The sequence below is a fragment of the Megalobrama amblycephala genome, linkage group LG13 (genome assembly GCF_018812025.1).
Source record: "Megalobrama amblycephala isolate DHTTF-2021 linkage group LG13, ASM1881202v1, whole genome shotgun sequence".
Classification (NCBI taxonomy): domain Eukaryota; kingdom Metazoa; phylum Chordata; class Actinopteri; order Cypriniformes; family Xenocyprididae; genus Megalobrama; species Megalobrama amblycephala.
In genome coordinates, this window is record NC_063056.1 from 5,063,325 (window position 1) to 5,089,902 (window position 26,578).

The 26,578-nt window shown below is 37.0% G+C and overlaps 2 protein-coding genes across 3 annotated transcripts in view; both read right to left on the minus strand.

The window, feature by feature from the left end:
* Nucleotides 1–16,528, minus strand: part of tgfb2 (transforming growth factor, beta 2) — a 54,303-nt gene extending 37,775 nt beyond the window's left edge. The window contains exon 1 of the mRNA XM_048151832.1: nt 15,195–16,528. Within this exon, the coding sequence (XP_048007789.1) occupies nt 15,195–15,540 (346 nt within the window). The 5' untranslated portion in view covers nt 15,541–16,528. The remainder of the gene's footprint in view (nt 1–15,194) is intronic.
* A 3,329-nt stretch (nt 16,529–19,857) lies between these two features.
* Nucleotides 19,858–25,414, minus strand: rrp15 (ribosomal RNA processing 15 homolog). Of its 2 annotated transcripts, none has more exons than XM_048151834.1 (5): nt 25,259–25,414; nt 24,021–24,322; nt 23,366–23,463; nt 23,055–23,241; nt 19,858–20,296 (listed from the first exon to the last, which is right to left on the minus strand). In XM_048151834.1, exons 1-5 carry the CDS (start codon nt 25,305–25,307, stop codon nt 20,135–20,137), a joined length of 798 nt encoding a protein of 265 aa, XP_048007791.1. In that variant the 5' UTR covers nt 25,308–25,414; the 3' UTR covers nt 19,858–20,134. The 2 variants fall into 2 exon arrangements, with proteins under 2 accessions (XP_048007791.1, XP_048007790.1); XM_048151833.1 differs by having other exon boundaries at nt 19,858–20,299.
* Nucleotides 25,415–26,578: the final 1,164 nt, after the last annotated feature.

The window sequence follows — 26,578 nt, forward strand, 5'->3', positions numbered from 1 at the left end:
CAGGACATTTGGAGACTCGCACGACTCGCACCTGTTAGTAAACACTGTTTTTCCGATCTCTGTGGAAGCAGCCAAAGTAGCTTCCAAAAAACTGCTGCTGAGAGTCGAGGCCTTGAGAGGCCGAACGGAAGCCAGATTAAGCAGCGAGGGCAGAGGAGTGGGAGTGGGAAGAGAAGGGAATGCTGGGAAAGAAATGAAAGACTGAGAGAGAGAGTGGGAGGGAGAAAAGTGACTGAGAGGGAAAACAGAGAGAAATAAAGAGAGGGAATGTGAGATGGAAGAGTTCTTCCCTCCGCCCTGACGCTCACCTGCCAATAGCAAATTGAAAACAACTCTGTTCATAATCCCTGGGAACTAAAAATACTTTTAACCCATACTTCTGAAGGCCCTTCCATGAGGGCTGCTCGGTCCCTGCAGGACTCCTTCTGAGCAATGGTCCAAAACACACACACACAGAGAGAGAGAGAAATGACAGGCAAAAAGCTGGAAGAATATATACTGGCACTTTAATTTGAATCCACAAACAAAAAAAATTTGAAAGCGTTCAACTTTTTTTTTTTTTTCCTGAAGAAAATGTGAGTAGTTCTTGCCATGCAAAAGTTGCTGCCACAATGCTAGGGTGTTGCCAATATGCATGCTGCACTGTCAGAAAAAAATGTACAAAGTTTGTACCTTTAGGGGAACAACAGTTTGTTTCTGGGGCAGTACCCTTAGAGTAGTAATATGCACTCTTAAGGTACTATTATGAAACTTTATGACAAGCTGTTGCACCCCTACATGTACAAACTTTTTTTTTTTTTTTTTTTTTTTTGATAAGGTTTTCTTGCAAGGGTGTTATGAGTGGTTGCTTACTGACCAAAAAAGTCCATTCTCAAGTCTCTGTGTATATGACTTGAGTATCATATTTGATATATCAGGCTTTTATAAGGCTCATAAAGTGAGAATATGGAGCTAGAGGAGGAAAAACAGCTATTTTATTCAGAGGTTCAAACTGAGCAAAAACATGCAATTTGGAGTAGATTGCTGGTGTTTATATGGACAAAAAGTGCGATGAAATTTGTAATCAATGAGATCTTCATAATTATAACAGTATAACAGACTACTGGCATAAAATGTTTATAAATATCACTTGTCACTCAATATCTCCCAATTATATGTCTTAGTATATGGTTAGTTTTATGATCTAAACTCTGTAGTTTTTATTGTGGGGGCAAAACATATAAATCAATGCAATACAATGATGATTGAAAGATGAACAAATATATATACAGTACCGGTCAAAAGTTTGGAAACTTTACAATTGTTTTTGAAAGAAGTCTCATATGCTCATCAAGGCTGCATTTATTTGACCAAAAATACAGAAAAAACAGTAATATTGTGAAATATTATTACAATTTAAAATAACGGTTATCTATGTGAATATACTTTGAAACATAATTTATTCCTGTGATCAAAGCTGAATTTTCAGCATCATTACTCCAGTCTTCAGTGTCACATGATCCTTCAGAAATCATTCTAAAATGCTGATTTATTATGAATGTTGGAAACAGTTTTTTTGGAACTTGTGATACTTTTTCAGGATTTATTGATGAATAAAAAGTTTAAAAAGAACAGCATTTATTCAAAATAGAATTTTTATCAATTTAACACATCCTTGCTGAATAAAAGTATTAATTTCTTTCTAAAAAAGAAAGCAAAAAATTACTGACCCCAAACTTTTGAACGGCTTTTTTAATGTTTTATTCATCAAAGAATCATGAAAAAAGTATCACAGGTTATAAAAAATATTAAGCAGCAAAACTGTTTTCAACACTGATAATAAATCAGCATATTAGAATGATTTCTGAAGGATCATGTGACACTGAAGACTGGAGTAATGATGCTGAAAATTCAGCATTTCATCACAAAAATAAATTATATTTTAAAGTATACTAAAATAGAAAACCATTATTTTAAAACGTAATAATATTTCACTATATTACTATTTTTTCAGTATTTTTGATCAAATAAATGCAGCCTTGATGAGCAGAAAAGACTTCTTTCAAAAACATTAAAAATAGTAATGTTTCCAAACTTTTGACCGGTACCTGAATATCTAAATCTGAATTTTTGTAACCAGCCAGGACTGCCACTGAATGTCATTGGCCCAAAATCCTGCTCCACATTTCTGCATGTTAAAATGTCAGATATGATTATGTGGCAAAATATTCCCATTCAGTGTGTACAAAAAAAAAAAAAAAAGTGAATAGTCTTTGGAAACTCAGTACGCATGGAAACGTATCTCTGTTCCTGCGGCCATCTGTCCGTCCTCTACTTTCTAACCTCCCAGAGCATCTTGATCTTCCTTTCTCGCTTCTTTAGAGGCCCTGGACACGTAGAAGGGCCCCAGATTTCATTCCCACACTGTGCTGAGCTCGTGTTAGAGTATTGTATTACATGAGACCTGGTCTCTGCCTGTAAACAGTATAAAAGCGTTGGAAGAACAGTTGTTATTCTTTCACAATCTCTCTCTCTCTCTCTCTCTCTTTCTCATCCTTTACTCAGACTCTTTCTGTCTCACTCCCTTTCACTCTTTCCCTGTTACGCAATGCAGTTTGGCTGTCACTAACTCCCTAGTAGAAGCAGAAGAGGGTCCAGGTCTTGCGTAAGTACCGAGTCCCCCTTTTTCGACAATAACCCCACTCGAGAATCTCACCGAGAGATGTTTGGTGGACCAAAACCAAATCTCTCAAGGCAGCTATGAGGAAACCGAGGTTTTTGTGATCAGGATGTTCTGTATAAACACACAGGCGGTAAATCTGCACTCAGTCTACACTTAATGCTCAGATCCAACTCGGTACATTTCTCCCCAAGCTTTCATAATATCAACAGCTCGCACTCGCATCTGAGGGAACCCAAAGAAATGTGCAAAAGTAGACGTTCATAAATAAATAGCTGGTGGATAATCTCACTCAGCCTCTGACTAAACTGCAAATGTCTAGTCCACATCGTAGCTCACTCTGGTAAAGAACCGCCAACACATAGACAAGAAAAGACTGACCGACGTGTAAAACAACCAGTCGTAGTTGGTTTTTATCTTCCATTTACATTATGTAGACTATAGAAATAGATTATGCCACAATAGGTCACTGTGTGGAAAAAAACAAAAACAAAAAAACACTAACATTCAACAATCTGGGATCAGTAAGGATGCATTGAATTGATCAAAAGTAACAGTACAGACATTTATAATGTTACAAATTATTTATACTTCAAATAAATGTTGCTCTGTCGTGACAACTTTTGGAGTGTTTAGCATTGGTAATGGATATGACGATGTTGATATGTTTGGTCTTGGCGGAAGAGATAAGCTATGCTGCTGCTGCTGAAGAGCAAGTACAGGACTGTGTACTGCCAATAACATACATGACACACTGCTGTGAGCAAGTAAGACATGCTGCTGCTGTGCAATATAGAGTACATGAATTACCCGTAGCAGATCTATACAGGTGGAGCTGGGGAAGGTGGAGGGTTTCTGAAAGAGAGCTGCACTGCCTAGGCAAATTCTGCTCATGTATTTGAAAGTTGAGCAGCAAGCTCATTGGCCACTGATAAAGCAGGAACCAATCAGCTGTGTACTATAGAATATGATGTGATTACAAGCAGGTTGAGTTAAGGACCTATTAGCCTGTGCCATATAGAGTTTCATGACAGAACTTGTATCTATCTATTCAACAAATAATCCTGAAAAAAATAAATGATCACCATTTCAACAAAAAAATGAAACGGTTTTCAACACTGATAATAATGTGAAATGTTTCTCGAGCAGCAAATCAACATATTAGAATGATTTCTGAAGGATCATTAAAATAGAAAACAGGGGCCGTATTCACCAAACATCTTAAGGCTAAAAGTAGCTCCTAACTCGCCGATTTAAGAGAAACTCTTAAAAATAATGGGCGTGTCAGTCCTAATTTCAGGAGTGCTAAATTTTTGCTCTAAGAGTATTTCACAAAGCATTTTAGTGCTAAAACTATAGCTCCTAAATCTGTGAAACGTTAGGAGTAGTCAAGAGGACTCCTAAGACCAAATCACAAACAGTCGTAATCCACTCAAAGACACTGAACACCAATGAGGCAGTAGCGATAGAGCCTCGGGCGCTAAACACTTACAAATGATTGAATAGATAAAAAAATATATATATAATAGGCGTATTTGGTGTGCTGTCCAAGGGGATGGAGGGCTCCGAGTTTGTAATTTTATTCCAAACCCAAAGTTCTCTCCATATTCCCAACCGAGAGAGAAGAGCGGGGTGGCGGAGGGATGCAGAAAACTGTCGAAGTAACTATAGACGAGTCGGCTCTCGTCTGTGTATATATTCCTCCTCTCTGATTAAAAAGACTGTTCGAATGTGTTTCTCCCAAACTTTGTTTATAAAACGTATTTTGTCGCTTGAATTCTGCATTCTCTTGAGATGCAGACACCCAAGAGGTGGACACTTAACTGCATATACTAGTTTAATCAGTGACAATTAGCCTACATTTTAAAACCTTTATGGCAACAATATGGCAACATTATATTTTGACTTTGGCAACATTTTTTATTAAAAAATATTTATTTGAATAGGACAACATTTGTATTTTAAAACATTTATTTTAATATGGAAACATGACACATCATTCTACAATATTTCTATGATTAAATCGCTGACTTCAGCCAATCACTGTGTGTATACTCCATAGCAACGAGGTCAACCCCGCCCTTACTCTTAGCTTAAGACTTCAGTCTATTCCTTAGTAAACATTTGTCTCAGCAGCTTTGTGAATAGCTTTTAAGAGAAACCTCTTAGCTAAGAACTTTTACTGCTATTTTGGAGAACTCTTAGTGGTAAGATAAAATGTTTTGTGAATACGGCCCCTGTTCTTTAATATTTCACAATATTACTTTTTCCCCATATTTTTGTTCTAATAAATACAGCCTTGGTGAGCAGAAGAGACTTCTTTCAAAAAACATAAAACTTGAAATAATGGGTCAGAAAACTCTTCTGCCAGTCTAAAAGATAAGAACCTCTTATTTCATTGACATAACTCAGAAAGCGAAATGGAATATGCACATCTTCTTGTAAATACGCTGCTACTAAGACAGAACCGTTTCCAGAGTGATTAAAACACATTTTACTCTTGGAAGGTGTCTAAACTCCAAGATTAGAGTTTGCCAGTATGATAAAGTGCCTTCCAGTTTTGTGTGCAATATAAGTACATTCGTGGGGTTGGAATAACACGCTCTGATTGGCTGGCTGTACGATGTCATGCACGTTTTCTCCTGCAGGTTGCTCGAGATCAAACTCCATTTGTATCCATTAAAATCACACAAAAACCATCCATGCACACCCCAGAAGAGCTGACGTGAGTGGCTGTGACAGGGAGCGCAGTGGAGGTTCAAGCGCCCGCCCTTGGCCCACACTCTCTGCTGTGTTGGGTTGTTTTTGTGATGGCCTGTCCGCACGCCTGTGTTTATTTACAGAGGGAGAGGCGCTGGGAGATCTCTCAGAGTCACTAAACATAATCCGTCATGCACACGCACCGGCCTCTTCTGGAACGAACACAAATGCTGACACACTTCTTACACCCATGCACTCCAAACACACTCAAGAACGACTTCAACTTTCTAAACAAGCACAGAGGACCCTGTATTCGGACAAAGAAAAATGATTGAACGTCACTCCAATTGATCACAAAACAAGTGGAAAGTGGACTTTTCTAAAATAAGTTTGTTAGGTTTCAAATGATAAAACACTAAATCTTTAGCTACTATTTACTTTCTCATCTATCTATGATTCATTTAGTATCAACTTATACTGTAGCAGGACAGATATTCTCTGGAATATGTCGTTATTTGGGTATAATTAGCTCCATTTGCCACATGTAACAGATTAGTTTGTGCACCCTGTAATTTTCTCAGAGATAAAAGAGCAACTTCTGTCTACAACTGTGTTAAAAGGCACAAATTATTTTGCTCTAAAACTAACAAAACGGCTGACCTCAGACGAGCAGAAATAGCAACAAAAGCAATGCTGTTTCGATGCGGGTTTAAATTTAGGGTGTTTGCAAACCTTTTCATGACTGCAATGCATGTTTGCTTAGAGACAAAACCTCACTGTCACAGAGGTTTGGGTAACACTTCATAATAACTTCATCAACATACATTAGTGCGTTATATGACTCTCAACAAATCACTACTTAATGTACATTCTGATGAAGTAATGAAAACTTGATTCATGCATTTTCACAAACATTCCTTCATTTGGTTGTACAAGAACGACTGATATGTTGAGCATAATGCTTGTTAATGATATATTAGTGAAAACGAGCATTAGTATGATCTGGATCCTTTGGCATTCTCAGTCATTTTACCCACAGGGTAGAATGTGAGCCGTCTGGCACTGACTTCAGTCATTCTTCATTTTGAGGAACATTTAGGTTTATGTTAGTATATAGTGCACAAGAGACAACGTATATTTACTCAGTGAACTACACTGTTACAGGTATCCTGCTATAGTTCAGTTCATTCACTCACTCATGTAAGGCGGGAAGGTGATTAAATCTACACAAATCAAACATTGTACAAACTCCTGTAATGATTAATGTTCTATAATAAATCATATGAAGCTGTCTGTATGAAAACTGGAAAGGTTTTCTCTACGATTACTGTGCTGAACAACCATTAAAAGAGTGTAAGAGCTCAAAATATTTCTACAATGCCAAATACTGAAACTAAAGCAATGATCAAGACAATCAGAGAGTGCAAAACTCAATTTAGCAAATTCGCTTTAACGAAAATGTAAATTTAAGCTATTACAAATAATGGGGAGCATGAATGATATCCCCAGCGAACAAAGCTATTTTCTAAGAATGTTTTGCTAACGTTCCCATTAGGTTCCCAAAATGTTATTTCTGAACATTTAAAATGTAGAGGAAGAGGATTAGCAATTAAATTAGCAATAAAAAAAAAGGAGATTAAAATCATTATAATGCAATATTAAACTCTTAAATTTTAAACTTAAATTTTGAGAAAAATGTTGAAATACAATGTTGAAAATAAAATAATTTCATTTCGAGAATAAAGCCATTGTGTTGAGAAAAAAATAGTTACATTTTGAAAAAAAAAAAAAAAAAAAACTTAAAATGAAATGTCGAGAATAAACACATTCAATCAGTGTCATGTTCACTGCATACTGATAGAGGACATGACAGAGTTGGATCACTTAGTCAAAAAGCTTAATGTGGCTTAATGCATTATGTAAGCAGATCCCCAGAATATGAACACATATGAACAGAATATGATCACATCAAGGACAATAACGGTAAAAATATCATTCTAAAAATCATTCAAAATTTAAAAGAATAGCAGAGTTCACACCGCAACTATAACAATAACGGCACAGAGGAGCACTGTAAAAATGTGTAAATGAGTGTAATTTTAACTGTAAAATATTGTAAAAATGCTATGGAAAAAAACTGTTACTAGGTTAACAGTAAGTTCCTGTACAGTGAGAAATTCTAAAAGATCTAACCGGACATGGCTTCCTCTTTTGACACTTTTAAAGGTACAGATTTTGGTAGCAGTCTGCGTTGCTGAATTTACTGGGTTAAATTACAGTTTTATACTGTAAAATTTACAGGTTGTTCTGTAGGCAAGGCAAGGCAAGTTTATTTGTATAGCACATTTCATACACAATGGTAATTCAAAGTGCTTTACATAAAAAAAAGAACTAAACACATAAGAATAAAAATGGAATGCATAAGAAATAAAAATAACAGTAAAAACAGAGAATACCACTATCTGGATATAAGAGTTAGGAAGTTTCAGGGAGTTTTTTGTTGTCCGTCAGAGCGGATCAAAACGGATCTCTCAACGCTGGAGGGATAACTCAACTTTTTTGTCCGTCAGAGCGGATCTAAACGGATCTAAAGTGTAAAAAATTGTTGGTTTAACTTAAAAAAAGTAAGTTACCTGGTTGTCTTAAAATTTTGAGTAAATTTACAGAATTATTCAGGCAACCACAGCTTTTTTTTTTTTTTAATTGGAATCACTTTCAGAACAAGTTTTTTTTTCCAGCTGATGAACGATAAAAACTTTGACAGCCAGAATCAGAATCCATCCTGCTTTAAGAGCTTGAGCATTTAAAGTGGCAGACCTGCAGAACCGCAGTGTGCGATACACTGTAAAAAATAATGGTTGGTTTAATTTAAAAAAAAGTAAGTTGCCTGGTTGTCTTAAAATTTTGAGTTCATTGAAATAAAAAAAAAAAATTGAGTTAATACAATGACGGCGCTTGGATTAAACAACAGAAACTCAAAATATGATGTTATCTGAGCCACCTTAATTATCTAAGTTGATTTGACAAAAGAAAAACTGTTGCGATAACAAATCATGAAAATAATTGTTTACAGTGTAAGAATAAACAGAACGATATTGTGCGTTGATGTGGATGCTAATACAGTTGTGGTTATCTTTATAGTTTAGGTGTGAATGGGCCTGAACCCTAACCTTACAGTCTACTAATGTTCTAATGAGAGTTAGTTAACATGTAGTTACTTATAGTTAGTAGAATGTCTAAAGTGTACTATCAAAATAAAGTGTAACCAAAATGTTAGTTGAACGTCTAATTTAAACATTTCTGGAAAAACGTTCCATGAATGACGTATAAATAATGTTTTTGTGCTAATGTTTTGAGAACATAAAATAGCAGATAACTTTGAAAGAAGGTTCTGTTAACATTACCGGAAGAACGTTTGTTCATTACTTTGAGCGAATCTTGCCAGAACTTTCTGAGAATGTTCCCTGTTAGCTGGGTTCATGCTAAGATACTGCTTTTGTTCGGCTAGTTATTAATTGCATGAAAGTTGGTTTAACAGTGTAATCACGAGTGTTATTTTAGTTGCTCGGAGGAGATAACGCTAAGAAGTTTAACAGCCACGTCCAGCTGTTTTTGCTCAATGACTCACTGTCATTTTTTTAACAGGTTAGGTGTGTTAGTGGCAAAAAAATATGGTGCTGATATCCAGCGCAAACAGAGAGCATACTTCAGCAAGCACTCAAAGCACGTATATACTAAGTCATATACTCTTGAACAGCATAAACCACACAAAGTCATAAAACGGCTGCAACATAAACCATTTCCTAGAGCCTGGTCCCGTTGCACAGAGGCGGCCTTGTGTTCCTGTGCGTACAGTCACAAGGGAGCTCTGTACTGGGCTCCAAGAGACCTGCGTTTAAAAACAGACCGGTGGGGCCACGGTATGTTAGCATTTATGCATGCATGGACATTTAATACCACAGTGAAAACATACGGACCTGTTGAGCTGTATGGGACATTAGATTTAATGGACGTTCCTGCAAGACGGACAATATTTTGAACGAGTTGGTTTGTTTCTTAAATAACGGGGCAGAATAATCCATGTGTCACGAGAGTGGCTGTAAATAACGGGTGTTGTGTGTGTATTTACTGTTGGAAATTTTACTATGTGAATGATGTATGAGCAATGTTCTTGCTGGTAATAAAGCAGTAAACTAGAAATTGATGCAATTTGGTGAAGAAAAATACTCTTTAAAAATAAAGATTCCAATTAGAACCAAAATGGGTTTTGGAGCCTGGTTTCATTACACTGCAAGAATTCTATCAGTGCAAGAACATATATTACTGCTCAAAAGTTTGGGGTCCATCACATTTAGAAATAATAATAACAATAATACTTTCATTCAGCAAGAATGCATTAAATTGATCAAAAGTGACAGTTAAAGACTTTTACATTGTTACTAAAACTCCTATTTGAAATAAATATAAAAGAATCCTGAAATTATATTAAACAAACAGCGCAACTGTTTTCAACATTGATAATTATAAGGAAAAAAATATTATTCAAATCATCATATTAGAATGATTTCTGAAGGATCATGTGACACTGAAGATTGGCGTAATGATGCTGAAAATTCAGCTTTGATCACAGGAATAAATTACATTTTAAAATATATTGAAATAGAAAATGGTTATTTTAAATTGTAATAATATTTCAAAATATTACACTTTTTACTGTATTTTTGATCAAATAAATGCAGCCTTAGACTTCTTTCAAAAACATTAAAATATTTCAACCGACTTTTGAACGGTAGTGCAACTTGTTCAAATAACCCTATGCAGTATCTTTTCTATTGTTATTTATAATTTCATATGACATAGAAAATAAAAGGGGGTTTCCACAGCTATTCCATAGAAGAACCATTTTTTGACTTAGAAGAAACATTTGTAGAATGGAAATGGATGTTAAAAGTGGATTTAAAGAACCCCCATACCAGTATGTTGTTCTGAAGAAACCATAATGCACCACAAGGCCATATTCCGCTCTTTTACAAAGTCTTGATTTTGTTTTTGGGGTCTACTAGAACAGGTTTTCATGCTTGAATGTTCAAAAAACACATTATTTTCCTCATATTGTCCATTGTTGCAGCTCCTCTCTTCCCAGTCTGTCAGTAACGCTCTGTTTAGTTCCTGTCTCTATGAAGCCCCTCCTTCTGAAAAGCACAGTGTGCTCTGATTGGTTGGCTGGAGCAGTGTGTTGTGATTGGTCAAGCGCTTCGAGCGTGTTTGGAAAATGTCCCGCCCCTTACCATAACCGAGAGTTTCAACACACTACTAACTAACTCAACCAGACCCCGCCCCTTTATTCTGCGTATGAATTATTTAAATGAGGAATATTGTGAAGAAAACTCAAGACTACAATGGAGGCGTTTCAGGGAGTTCAGAAACAGTGACGCTGATATAGAGAATAACTCCTGCTGGAGGGACTTTGGAACTTTGCAGAACTTTTTCATGCTCAAACAGCAACATTACAAGAAAGCTGAAAATGTAAATAATAATAATAATAATAATAGGTCCCCTTTAAACTCCACAGAACCATCCGGCCAACTCTTAATCAGAAGAGAGTTCACTGCTGAACCAAAGAGCCACTAAGAACCTTTATTTTTAAGAGCACATGAGATCGGCTGGAGGTGGGGGAGAGGGGAGAACCTCTCCAGTGACTCCAGCTCCACACCCCAGCAACAGTGGGTCTCTGGGTGGAATTTTCCATGGAGCATGTGGCATGGTGCGGAGTATACGCACACTGCTCTCTAGTTTAAATAGTGCTGTGTGGGCTCTGCCAGCGCTCTGTCTCCGCATGAGCCTCACTCTATATCTCTCTCTTTCTCTCTCACATATTTGTGTGGCTTCCAGTGCCGTTGTGCCCTGCGGTACTGCCTGCGAGCGCTTCCTGGCATCCAACCAAATAAGGCCGATAGGCTAGATGTGTTTATTAGCCAACACATTATTCTGACACAGGACACTTCATTCCAAGTCCGGGAAAAAAGTTAACTATGTCCTATATATTCTGTTTTCTTTTCTATTTGCTCTTTGTTTCTTTGCCACACATTGGCTCAGTTCCAAAATCTGCACTGTCTACATAGGCAGCTGCCTTCTAAGGATTCTGAACTGAAATGGAATCTCACAACTGACCGATTTGGAACGCTCTACATAATCAGTCACTACAAATAGCACTCCTCACAGGAAGTGCATGGGATACTTGACTCACAATTGATTTCAGTAAAGTTTGATATTAGCGTGTTGCTAAGCTAACGTCATTACACTTTAAATAAAATACATAGCAAACAAACATTTGGTACATTTGTTCATTTCAATTTGTTTTAGTACATACCTTTTAATTATATTTGTAGGGTACAATGGGGCTAAATTCACACTGTGGTGGTAAAAGGAGCATTTGATTATATTCTCCTCTAAACCACTAGAAGATACAAGAACTCTTTGCAGCACTATACTAAACATCCCTGTTTCACGATGCATGTGGAAATTTGGCTGATTCTTGATGCAATCTAATTTGATATAATATTTAATGTTTTTAAAATGTTGTAGATTTATGTGGCAAATGGGTATCAATACAATTACTGAACATATACAAAATTCTTGTTAATGATTTTTCAGTTTTGTTCAAGGTAATTAAATCAATATATTTTCAATAACTGAAGAATGTGTTAAAGTTTGGTATTTGTGGTAAAAAAGCGCCCCTACTGTTGGGACTAAAGGCACAATAATTGACAAAAAAGCTGGCTTACTTTTCCATTTGTTATCATGATATGGTTAGATTCAGATTTTAAAGGGGACATATCATGAAAATCTGATTTTTTCCGTGTTTAAGTGCTATAATCGTGTCCTTGGTTCATCTATCAACCCAGAAAACATGAAAAAGGACAACCCAGTAACTTTGTTTTGGTAAGCCTTTCTCTGCAAGCATGTGAAAAAAAGGAGCCGTTCAGATTTCACTCCCCTAGCGATGTAAGAAGGGGATCTTATTATAATATTACCACCCCTTAATTTGTACGTTTCCACCCACAGAGCTGCCATTTTGCAAGCGAAAATAGTGTAACAGTTCTAATGCCATGGCAAAAGTTCGAGCGACCCTGGCAAGCTCGATTGCTAAAAAATGAGCATTTACATGAGATTACCATGATGGCACATGCTAGTGGATGAGTTGAATCAACTCCACAGCAACTACATAAATTTATCCGCTAACCATTCAGAAACGTCCAGTTTCATTCTAAAAGTTGTAACTTCTTCCTGAGTCTCTCCATCAGTGTCGACTCCGGTTTGAACAACGTAAGGCTGAGCACCGTTACTGACAATCCTCATTTTGGCTGCGTGAGATTCTCCATCTTTGTTGTTGTTGAGCAACTGATGCACGGGCTGTTAAAGCTCCACCCTCTTCTGGAAAGGGGGCTGGGAGCAGCAGCTCATTTGCATTTAAAGGGACACACACAAAAAATGGTGTGTTTTTGCTCGCACCCAAATAGGGGAAAATTTGACAAGCTATAATAAATGATCTGTGGGGTATTTTGAGCTGAAACTTCACAGACACATTCTGGGGACACCAGAGACTTATATTACATCTTATGAAAAGGGGCATAATAGGTGCCCTTTAAATATCATTTAAGTTGGGTGTGACCTCACCATATTTGGAATGAAACCATCATATTAAAACTTATAATAAAATATATGCATTGTTACTACTGCAAAGCTTTCAGAATCTTTACTTGTTTTAAAAATATTTTAGTGTATTCTTAAAAAGAAAGATAAATTCAATAAATAATGATAATCTTGAATTGAGAATTGGGAAGCACATTTTCCTTAAGATTAGCCCTGTTATTCCCTAATCAACATTTCTGTTTTGCTTTGCTTGAGCTCATCGCAATACATTCTGGTATTTCAATATCCATTAGGGACACATGTGATACTGCTTTAAACCTGTTGCACACCGCATCGCAGACAACTCACATCACAAACCAGACGAGCCATTCTGTACTCGCATGCTCAAGTTCAAGGCAGACGTCCAAAACAGTGAATCTAATCACCATACAGGCAAAAGTTCACTTCAACAATGAACAAAGTGGATTCAATGCATTTGATTAGAAAATGTGATGCATGTTATGCTTTATCCAAGGGAGCTATGATGCCTTCAAATGCGATACATAGGCAGCTCAGGTTTTGGAGCAGAGCCATTGTGATCTAACCCACAATCTTAAAGTGCAGATTGCCAAAGTTCAATTCTAAAATAATCAGTGCCGTTTCTCTGATCGTTGACACAGGATTATTTATATCCCGTAAACTGACTGGGGCTGGCACTGTGCCATCTCTATTCATATTTGGAGTATTTATACAGCTGGCAAAGCCAAGAATAACATTTAATGCAAAATATACCTCGGGGCATAAAAGATCTCCTCATTTATTTTGCGTTCATGCTGTATACTCACATTTGATCTGGGAACTCACAAAGATTACATAATTAATGGCACAATAAGGACATTTAAAAGCATTGATTTGCTTATACAGGACTGACTTTCAAGACACAGTGGGGTAGTATTTCGGTACACTGAGAAGCATTATTCAAAGGTGGTGTGAGAGAGAGAGAGAGAGAGAGAGAGAGAGTAATGGGGGAAGGAATAAAGATAACATTCTGGTTGCTAAAAGAGAACATGAAATATCCTTTCAAATGATTGCTCAGCCCAGCTAATTGGCGTAAATAACGTAAGGATGGTGCACGAGGGTTGACGGTCCTCACTGCAGACAGCTGCACAAATATTGATCAGGGGAGACCACACTATCGCCTGTGATGTGGTGACTGTGGCTTGGTGGTTAAATCTGTGCTGCAACTGAAAGTCTGTGGATTTAAACCCCTCCAAGGGGTGACGCATTGCCACTGTGTGCTTGAAAATGAAGCCTGGTTATTCCAGTGGGACTGAACCTCTAATATGTGTACTAAATGACAAACTAGTCATTTAGAATGTAGTCAAGACTCTGGCAAAGGTTCTTGGATAGCAAAGGAAAATAATCCCACCTAACATTTGACATGAGGTTCACATTATACAATTGGATAACAGAGTACTCCAGTCTATAACCATCGAGCATCATATTTTCTTTAGAATTATGTAGGATATTTTACAATACAAATTTCATAAAGAAGATAATAAACCACGAACCAGATCTAAAGTGGCAGACCTGCAGAGCATAACCAGCACACTGATCATTTTTAGCAAGGGAAGTTGAGTAAGTCATTTAGCTGGTTCTTTTATGGAAAGTGATTTAAACAGTGGCGTCACTACCGGCGGTGCGGGTGGATCTGGGGTGCAGTGACAGCCGAAACCACAAGCCACAATGTTAAATGATTGTGGTAACTGAGTAAATTTCAATTTTCAATTTTGAAAGCTCTCTATACACACATACACATATTACATTTATGCATTTTATCAAAATCTAAATTAGGCTAAAACTCAATAAAACACCAAAAAGACACTAAAATATCGATCAAATTGTCATGTGCATTGTTGGTACTTTGATAGTTTAAAAAGGTGCTCAACATACTGCAAAAAAAGTTTGTTAGGAATAACAGTGTTTATTCCTATTTGCATTCTTTCATTTAGGCTGAGGGAGGGTGGGGGTGGCAGGGAGTCCCTCAAGTGTTTTTGCACTGGGGCCCATAAGATCCTTTTTACACTACTGGCCTTACGCGCACACGGTGATATCGAGGTTTGAACCTACAAGCTTTCAGTTACAAGCCCCAATCTTACAGCATTACTCAACCCCACCCCAGAAACAGGTTTGAAACACTCACTCTCGGCAGGGTAGAAGGGCTGCATGTCTATCTTGTGCACTTCTTTGGCGTAGTACTCCTCCTCGCTGCGCTGTCTCTCGCAGGTGGCCGCTCGCTCGTTGGCTTTCTCCTGCAGCAGGTCCCGTGTGCTGTTATAGATGGCGATGATGTCCCGGGATACTTCCTCGGGCTCGGGGTAGATCTCAGGAGGACTGCTCAGCTTGAGTTTACTGAGGATCTGACCGCGGATGGCCTCGATCCGCTTCTTTTTGAACTGATCCATGTCCAGAGTGCTGCATGTGGATAAACTGACGGCCACTGTGGCTAAATCCAAGGTCAGAAGGAGACTCAAGACGTACAAGTTCATTTTGTGCTTTTGTTTTTGTACCAGAAGCGAGTCTGAAAATGCTAATTAATGAATTGAGTCACGCAGAAGCCTAATCATTTCACTAAAATATCTTCAGCCAACTTTTTCCAACCTTTATTATCAATGGCAAACGTCTCTCTCTCTCTCTTTTATTGTACCTGCAAATCCATCCGAGGTGCCAACATGAAATGGTCTGTCAGATCCGTTATATGCGGGAGAGAAACTAAGATCTTCATTCCAAATCACTTCATGGTAAGTGCACAAAAGCACGGGGCACTAAAACAGCCGTTGATTTGGCCATCAAAAGTTTCTGCTTCTCAAAGCTCTGTTGATGCAGTTGTTGATGACAGACGCGTCGCCTGCGGGCTTTTTGCGCGCACCTCCACCGCATCAGAGCGCCGCGAACTCTCTCCAAACCGCCGCGCAATCACGCCTCCCACTCGCCCTCACTGTATGAGAAGATGTGGAGGTCCAGGAAAAGCCTCTGCTCACTCCGCAAGTCTCATCGCCTCTCCTCTGACGCACAGGTTTGCGCGTTTGGCACCAGCAGATGCTGAAGAAAATAAAGCTGTACCTGTCTCGCGCGTCCTAAAGTCGAGGAACGGAACAGAGCACGGAGTGATGGGATATATTACTGTAAGAGCAGGTAAAAGCGATTTCCTTTTCAGTTTACGCACTCCTCCATTCCTTCTGGTGGAAAACAACGGTCCCTGTGCCAGCACACACATGCACATCTGAAGGCAGCCGGCTGGAGAGGGAGATTTATATAGGACTGACTTCACCACGTGGTTGTGGTCATCACGGTGAGACCGGGAGATTCGTCAGCGCGCGGGTTTACCGAGCACTTCAGTGTAAATATCTCAGCGTGTCGTCTCGCTTCAGCACTGCGGCCAGGTCCTAACGCCCACTGGGTAGGCTACTTTCGCTCTGGCACAGCCCGACTGGGGGACCCTCATTTGAACCTCCCCAAAAGAAAATCAAAGTAAACCACAAAATAGCAAGAACAAGTCTGCATAGATTATTTCAACTGAGCAAAAACGCATAAGGTATATATCGACAAAACATAGGCTACTGTAAATATTTATCACTTTATTAAAGTGTTACACATACAACAAGGTCATAAAAACCTTTGTTTTTGTTTTTGTTTTTTTAAAAAAAAAGTCTTTCAGATGGTTGACGTTGCAGAATACAATACATACACAACATAAAAAATTAAAACTAACTAGGTCATTTGAAAGTTTGTAATTAAGATTTTATATATTGTATAATGTATTTAACATTGCAGCATCAAAAGCTACACTAACATGTTTTTAATAAGGTTGGTCATAATTATGCCTTCAGAAATGTACTTGTTTTAGAGTCTAAATTTGACATTGCAAGTCTTGTGTGTTTAAGATGCTTCTCAGAAAGAGATATTTTTACAACCATCCACTTATCAGTTGTTTACAGTATCATGGTAACAGGGTTGATATTTTAAAATCACACACACACACACACAAATATTATTCATAACTGTCCACATGTAAGATATACATCATCAGGCAAACAGTATATTTTGGTTTCAGGCATAAAATGTTCACTTTATTATTCTGCAGTGTGGTACAGTTTATATTTATAGCCTTTATAAATTCAATGAAATGAGACAGAGAAGTCTTAGTACGAAACCACCCATCTAATCTGTACTGTTATCTCGCTTCATTTGGTATAGTGCAAAAAAAGTTACAAATAGTAGCGTATGGTATTACTACTGTTATGACACAGGCAACTGATAAGGAATGAGAAAGCAGGCCCAGCTGTTGTATCAGCATATAAATATCTTGCTGATAACCCATTTTGGGAGGTTGCTAAAGTCGGTGGATCACAGGGCCGAGGCAGATTCTCTGTGTGGAACATGCATTTTCCACTCTTCCTCCGTCTCCCTCGATGCACCTGCTTGATTTACTCTTCCATCCCTTGAGCTTATGCTTTAAAAAATCATCATTTGCCAAAGCCTTTTGTACCCGGCCCACACTCCAGTAATCTATCAGGAATGACAGGCCTTCAGAACCCCACCGACGGCCCTACCAACTTGCTTTAAACCAGATGTTATCACTAAATCAGTACCAACAAAGACAGATGTAAGACTGTATGAGAGTGAGGGAGAACAAGGTAAAGGAATAAGCCAAATCATATTAAGTGTAGAGAAATTGCACAACTTTTTTTCCCCCTGTATGGTCCACCTGATTGTTCTCACAATCACTCGCTGTGGACTCAAGCAAGCTGATGAAATGAGGAAGAGGTGACTAGGGGCGACTATGAAAAGATGAGCAGTAAGGGAGCAACAGAGGAGCTTGACCCATTCTAGGGCGCTGTGTCAACATGCCCTGGTGAGGTCGGGCATTCCTGAGCGGCAGGTCACAGTGTTGTCGTGACAAATGGGCATTTTGCGTTGGCCAAAAAGAAGTGCTGTACCCTCTGAGGGTGATAGCGTACCCTCTCAGACACTGGGTAAATATATCCCAACTGGGTGTGTACACATAGCTCGACTGAGAGAGATAAAGAGAAAGTCTAGAATCAGCACAACTGTCATTCCGGCAAGGCTGCACCCTCGAAGGTGAAAGGTTAACTCCTGGCAACCCTCCAATCGGAGAGGCCTATAGTGCACTTCTGCTTAAAGGGCCTGTTATATTACAACCTACAATCCCAATGAGCTCAAGAGAATACAATACACCATATGGTCCATATCATGATGGAAAGTATAAATTCAGTAGGAGTTCATATTTCATGAACAGATCCGGCTTCTCCTAGAGGTCAGAGTGTCAAACCAGCAGTAGAGCACTGCACTACTTTGACAGCAGCACCTCCCTGTGGTCAACTAAAGCATCGCTAAAGCCAAGGGTGTCCAACCTTGCTTCTAAAGGGCCAAACCTAATCAAAGGCTTGAACCAGCTAATCAAGATCTTCAGGATTACTAGATGCTTCAAGGCTGGTGTGTTGGGGAAAACTGGAGCTAAACTGTACAGGCTCTCCATAGTCTGAATTAGACCCCCTGACTAAGAAACATTTGGAGACTTATACTTTGTGTTTGTGAAATGTTGTGAACATGTCTAATGTAATGACAGTCATATTAAAAGTACCTAAATCAGGACTTTTGTGCTCCTGGAGGTCCACTGTCCTGCAGAGTTTAGTTCCAACCCTGATCAAACACCTACTTTCAAGTAATCCTGAAGACCTTTATTAGCTCATTTAGGTGCGTATTATCAGAGTTGAAGCAAAACTCTGCAGGACAGTGGACCTCCAGGAGCAGAACTGGGAAAAACCTGACCCAGGTATCCTGCTTTGGAGTCAACCCTGCTCCTGTAGTACCCCCAATTCACGTTGGATGACTCCTTTATCTATAACTCGCATTCTTAGTTGAGCCGATGAGTTGATTTATGTGTGTTTGATTAGGAAGACACTAGCCTACTGCAGGCTTGTTTTAGGGTCCAATCCTGCTCCTGGAGCACCACTGTCCTGCAGAGTTTAACTCCAACCCTAATTAAACACCTGAACCAAGGTAATCAAGGTCTTCAGAACCTCTATTAGAAATTTCTAGGCAGGTGTGTTGGGTAAAGTTGGAGCTCAACTCTGCAATACATTGCGCCTCCAAGATCAGGGGCCTGTACCATGATGGTAGTTGAACAAACTCAGGGTTATAGGATTAGTTTTGAGTTGACAAATCCAAACCACTCCAATCCAGCTTTGTTGGTACCATGATGCTTATCATCAACTTCCTCTGTCAACTCAGGCTTTGATCCTGAGTTTGTGGAGCGCGTGCAGATGAATGAGTGACATCGGTGGTGAACAGCCAATCATATGCCTTACAACAGAGAGAAACTATGATTCACTTCTTGCGAGAGTTTCAATGTTCACCATTGAAAACATGAGGATTTTTTTAAGACGACAATCGCACAACCTATTCGATATTCTATAATTAAATCAACTAATCGAATATTCGAAAATCGTCACACATCCCTAATTATTGGTGCATACTCTTCCTTTCCTCGCATCTCAGCTCCACCCCCTTAGGATGCGAGGGAACTCATGACTCCTCTGGAAGTTTCCTCGTGGTGCAATTATAGAATTGAGAAGCCCTTCAAGGTGGCCGAGTTCGATCAGTTTATGGGTCACGGGTCAAGGATAAACATGGTTGTGCTGAACAACATGTTTTGTGCAAGTGAATTCTTGCCTGTCAAAAGCATGAAAGTGACCATCTTACACATATGACCACATGATTCTCCATACTGCTCAACTTATGTGTAAAATTATATACTGTATCAATATAAAAGTCAACAGAAATCATGACACAGAAATTATTTATTAGCAAAAAACACTGATTTAAATGGCTATATACAGAAATAAAGCACTGAGATTTGGCTAAACCTGCAGCACTCTTCAATGCACTCAAAAAAAGACCCAGCTTTACTAGGAGATCAGGGCAACATCACAGAAGAGTGTCTCTCCCTACTCCGATAACATTAATCCTCCCAGTGAGAACTCTGGGTAACGTTGAGTCTTCTCTCTCTGTGCACAGGGCAGATCTCAGGGAATGTGTGCTCTACACTATGCACATGGATCAGTCCGATTCACTGCTGTAGTCTGCAGAAGGCTCATGGCCGTCCTCTTTTCCTCCATCCTCTTCGTCACTCTCCTTATCCCAGTCCTTCATGGATGCGCCCATCATGAAATCATCCTTCAACACGCTCCAGGATGGATTCTCCACTTTCACCTCTACAGGCTGCTAAGATCAATCAAGAGAACGAGTTTAAAGAATCAGTCTCATAAATCACACACTGCTATGTTAGGATTATTCTTTTACCTGTAAAACCTGTAAAGTAAAAAGTACCACCAAGTAGACACGAGTCCAAGAAAAGACCCATGAAAATAAGAAAAGTAATAGAACTAGGGATGTTCTGATCGGAGTCACTGAATATTGAGTATCTGCTGATACAGAGTCCTGATTCAATACTTGTATTTTCCTAGTGCTTGGTGCACACTTCATCATTCTTGTACACTGTCTTCTACACTGAATACAAATGCACACCTTCTAAATGTTATTTTTTCCCAAGCTCTACTAGCCCAAATAATAATAATAAAAACTTAAGGGATGTAACACTCTGATTGTGTTCAGCTGAAAGAAGATAGTCATATACACCTAGGATGGCTTCTGGGATAATTTTCATTTTTGGGTGAACTATCCCTTTAAAGTCGACATGATGCTCACAACTCATTCTATGTAATCTGAATAGGGATGACCGAAACCAAAAATTCTGGATGCACTTGGCCAAAAAAATGAGGCCAAAATGCTTTTTAAAAATTATTTATCATTTTAAATTAGCTTATTTTTGTATAATTGTATTAATACTAGGCATGTGACGGTATCAAATTTTCATGTTGCAATAATTGCTGAAGCTTTTAATAAGTTGCAAAAAAAAAGTGTTGTCATAGTATAACAGGTTTAAGAACTCCTTTTCTTATAACAAAAAGAACTCTGAACATTTAAATACAGTTTCACACTACACAAAAATAAATGTTTCAAACAGATTCAAGTGCAAAAGAATTATAAAGAACAACAAGTAACACTTTATAATAAGGTCTCATTATTTAACATTAGTCAATGCATTAACAATGAGCAATAGCTACATTTGTTACAGAACATATTTTTTGTTAATGTTAGTTAGGAAATACAACTGATCATTGTTAGTTTTAGCTCAAGTCCATTAAATAATAGTTGCAACTTTTGATTTTAGTAATGTTATTAAACATTAAGAAATTAACAGTATTTTTAATAAGTATTTTTTATAGTCAGTTTGGTAATAATAAATTAACATGTTAACTAATGAAGCCTTATATCACTTAGTGTTACTGAACAGTCCAGCTTAAAATTTTAAGATGGACTGTTCAGCTTAATCAGTCTTATTTTAATCAGTCCAGCTTAAAATTAGGGATGGGCATTTTTCCAAAATATTATATTCGAATATTTGGGCTCATAAAAAATGAATACTCGAATATTTGTTTATTTAAATTACGTTAAATGAGAAAGATGTTTTTTTTTTTTTTTTACATTCATCAAGATTTTGTAACCATTTCTGAACAAGCTTACGATTAAACACAAGCTTAAATGATATCTTAAGGTTTTAGTTCAAAGCATTAAACAATATGTGCAAACAAAAAATATAAAGAACAAAAGCATTTAAGCTCAAGGAGCACGAATGGGAAAAACACTAATAAAGCAGACAGCGGCAGTTATCGTACAAAACGTAAGGTACATAATACAATCAAGTCAGTATATGGTTATCGTGTTTATATTGCTTCACATGTTCATGTTGAGAAAAACACTATCCACATGCCACTCGGGTGAGAAAACGAGCTGCAGATTGCAGATACGCAAAGATAACAATAAAACATAACATATGCTAGGCTAAGTTTCTAACAGCAGCACTTTGTTTTCTGTTCGTAAATATATCTCCCTTGACGAAACTTAAAGTAAGCATATGTCTCAAAATCATTTTGCTATCAGATAAATTATCTTGGCTTACTAACTTACAGCTGTGCTTACCTGTCGTGAATATAGCAATGGACAGCCGTCTTTCCTCTCTGGTGTTTAGATTTCATGTGCTTTCTCATTATGGTGGTGATATTATGATAACTCAGTTTCATTCATTTATTTGATCAAAAGTAATTCCATTGTGTAAGATCATTTGCATCCAAGTAATTCCAAACTTTGCGATGCAGGCGGCAACATTTTGTGTGGATCAAATAAAACACGCTCCACAGCGCCACCCGGTGCATTTAGTTATAACTGCGAGTTTAAGTGCTTAGGATTTATCATGGATTCATTGCATTTACGGCCAGCAAAGCAACACTGTAAAATTCGAATAGTATTTTTATTTTTCGAATATTAATTACAGAACGAATATTCGAATATTCGACTATTTGTGCACACCCTACCAAAAATGCCATTTTCAGTGGCCGATTTCCCTAAATCTGAATATTCAGTAATATTTGAGAGTAAAAATAAATAAAATAAATAAAAAATTAACAGTAAATGCCATGGACATTTGTGATTAAGGATCTGATCTGTGAAAAAAATTGTTTGGTGGCAATGGTCAATAATTTGATTACCATAATTCTACATTGAATGACATTGCTGTTATTTTAAAATGAGCATGAAATGGCATTTACAACCCATTTTACTTGTGTTAAGTGTATTGCTGAATGGAAAAAGAGTATTTATTTTTATTAGTTTGACTTTTTCTTATTATAAAATATTTATATTTAACTTTAATTTCAGTTTTAGTATTTTTAGTACTTTGTTTTAGTACTTAGTTTTTGATCTAATATCTTATTTTTTAATTTGATTGTTTTAGATTACAATAAAAACACTGGTAAACGGAGTACATTTTGACTTCATGTTGACTTGAAGAAAGGAAAATGTGCCATGTAAAAAAAGAAGAGGAAAGAGAGAGAGAGTGGGGAAAGTAAAGTAATCTCACCACTTTCTCTTTCTTGGCGGTCGATGCGCGAGCCACATCTGCTCCTCTAAGGACATCAATGAAGTCCTTCTTAGACACGGAGGACAGAATTTTGGATTTCTTTCTCTCTGAGCCCCCAACTTCCTTCATCCTTTCATCCACATTCTTCTGATGTTTCTTCAGCGCGTTGAACAACTGCACCACACCTCTAAAGGCATCACACAAAAAAAGAATGAACTACATTAAACTGAAACACTGAAATTAGCCTGAGGTTGTAGATAGCTCGTCTAATCACAATAGTGTTGTTAAACGGGGACTGAATGATGTGTCACCTGGTAGCAATTCTTTGTAGGTTCCTCTCGTGTTCTCGGTCTCGAACCACATCAGGCTTCTCTCGGCACATATTCTCCCACGCTCGTTTCTTATCAATCTGTCAATTATATATAAGAAAGAAAAAAAAAACATGCTCTGATGTGATGTGCCTTTTAACGCCTCTAATGCAATGCAAAGAAAAAGGGTGTTTTTCACATCTTCCTTCAGATGTTTAGAAGTTCATACTGTGCATTAAACTATTCTTGCCATTGTTATTCACAAATGAACATGTATAACATCATTAACATCTACATTTGCTCCAAGATAAATGTATTAAATGTCTTTTCATTTACATGCTGGTTCTTAGAAGTGACAGTACTTAAAGGGTTTTAGTACCACAGTGAGTAACAGTTCTGTACAGTTAGTTGTGCTTCTCTTATTTCAGTTGACTGTTAAGCATTTGGCTGAATTCCTCTAATTCAACATTTCTCTACAAAAAAATAGCAGATAAAAATGTTTTGCAATGTCACAATTCATTCCAGCTGTTGAAAGCTTAATATTGAATAAAATTTTGCCCTTTCTAGACTCTAGATGCACAAAAAAACTTAAATTTATGTGAGATTTGGTAAAGCTCAGCTTTGCAAAAGCTCATTTTATACCCAATTTTAAGTTCACCTTTTTCTTTCTTTCAAGACGCTCTTTCTTCTCCTTCTCCTTGATCTTGTCCAGCTCTTTGTTCTTCAGGAGGATGCTGGGTTTGCTGTCTGGTGTTTTTTTCCCCAGGACTTTGGCCATGGCCTCGGCCCATCCAGCGTTGGGATTTTCCTCAGCGTCTCCATCCTGTTCTTCTTCACTCTTTCCATCCTGATCACCGCTGTCTTCTACATCACTTCCCACATCAGATCCCTCCTGATCACTTCCTGTTCCACTCTCTCCATCATTACTGACATTGTCCTCAGAAACTCCACTTTCTTCCTCTGAACATCAGAAAAAAATTATTATATATATATATATATATATATATATATATATATATATATATATATATATATATATATATATATATATATACACACACACACACACACACACACATATAAATAATCAATTTCATACATAGTTATGACAAGCAGCTGCTGCTTAATTTTACAACAGTTACAACCAGTGAAATGTTAAACACAAATGACAAATTGTTACTCCTGATCTTAATCAAAAGGCTTAAATGCTTGAAATTTGTTATGTTGAGTGTTGTCTCAGGATCTCAGGATGCAGCCTATTAAGTTAGTTGAGAGAATTTGCAGTCGCGTGTTGTACAGTAAAGATAGAAACTTGGGTAAAGTTGGTTTTATATTCGCACATTCGGACATCCGTATTCAATAGCCTTGTTAATCACACTAACGTTACATTGGACATTCAGTAGACATTCACAAGTAAATATGCCATTAAAACAATTGCCTATTTTGATCGACTGTGAAAAATGTTGTAAGTTGACAATCGTTGGTTGTCAATATCATATCGCTGCTTAAAATTCGCAAACATTAATTTCTTGCACATTTATTGGAAAGTCTGAATTTATCAGAAGTCCGAATGTGCGAATATAAAACCAACTTTACCCAAGTAAGATAGAATGACCCTAAACTGTATAATTCTAGGCAGTTAAAATGTAATCCATGGAGATAAGAAAACGCATAACACTTTTAGCAAAGACAAGTCAGATGTCCAAGAAGCCACTAATTATTACAAAGAGGATGATTATGTATTCTAACTGTGTAGAGTCTAACTGTGTAGAGTCATATCTACTATAAAATGAGACTAAGTTTGAGTTACGAACAGTCGTTTGATTAACAATTATTAATACGTATCCTGTCATATGTGCTACATTATAATTCGAACGTAAAAGTGCAATTTCTCACCATTTCCATCTTCAACAACGACATGTGGCTTCTTCATGAGCGTCGCCATCTTTACTGATATTTACGAGTACTCTCTAAACAGTCCGTGTGAAACAAGAGGCGCTCAGGAAAGGTTCCGCACCAAATTAGTTGCGACGTTTTCTTCGTGTAGCTCTGTCACGAACATTGCAAAACATTATAGAACTTTAAAGAACAATTTACAGATTACAAACTCCCAATGAAAAAAATCCAAAGACGACGTGGCAAAGAAAAACTCCAGATAGTTAGATAAAATACTGACTCTTGAGAGGAACCAGGAATCAAGGAAGCCCATACACAAACATTCATAAGTAAATAATAATAATAATAATAATAGCCTATTATTATTATTATTATTATTATTATTATTATTCAATTCTCCATTCTCAGTATATATTCAATTCAATTCTCAATTCTTAGTCAATAGTGTGTGTATATATATATATATATATATATATATATATATATATATATATATATATATATATATATATATATATGTGTGTGTGTATATATATAAACAATTGTTTAATTTTTCAGAATGTATGAATTAAATAATAATAATAATAATAATAATAATTATTATTATTATTATTATTATTATGATTATGATAACCACTGCAAAATTAGCAGTTTCTCTGGATTTACTATTTATGTGTTTGAGTAAAATAATAATAATAAAAAGGTTTTATTCTATAAACATCGAACAGCATTTCTTCCAAATTTCAAATAAATATATTGTCATGTAGAGCATTTATAAAAAAAAAATGTAAATAAAATTAAAAAGCTAAAAAAAAGACAACTGGTCAAAATAACAAAAAGAGGTAACACTTTATTTTACAGTGCCATAGTTACACGTTACTACATGTACTTACTATAGTAATAACAGTAAAGTATGCATAATTACAAGTAATTAACCCTAAACCAAACCCTAACCCTAACTCTAACTCTATAGTAAGTACATGTAGTTAATTAATAGTACTCAGTACTTATTTGAGTAATTACAATGTAACTACGGCACTGTAAAATAAAATGTAACCAAAAGATGCTTTCAGACCTTGAAAAATGCAAAGAAAACAAGCTTATATTATTTTTTAAACAACATGATAATATTTTTTTTCCACTTCAGAACAGTTAAGATATTAATATTTCTTAGAAAATATATCAATATTTCAAAAAATCTAACTTGTCAAGACCATGCCATATTGTATAACAAGCAAAAAAACAAATGCCTAAAAAATAAATAAAAATACTCTTGACATTTTACAAAATTCAAATTCTCATTACCTTAAAGAGAATAAA

What these genes read in the sequence shown, in the direction of transcription:
- rrp15 (XM_048151833.1), bottom strand. Translation starts at nt 25,307, where the DNA reads ATGGCGACGCTCATGAAGAAGCCACATGTCGTTGTTGAAGATGGAAAT. An exon ending in CGTTGTTGAAGATGGAAATG is followed by an intron (nt 24,323 to 25,258) that starts GTGAGAAATTGC and finishes TCTGATGTTCAG; the next exon opens with AGGAAGAAAGTGGAGTTTCT. An exon ending in GTCTTGAAAGAAAGAAAAAG is followed by an intron (nt 23,464 to 24,020) that starts GTGAACTTAAAA and finishes TATAATTGACAG; the next exon opens with ATTGATAAGAAACGAGCGTG.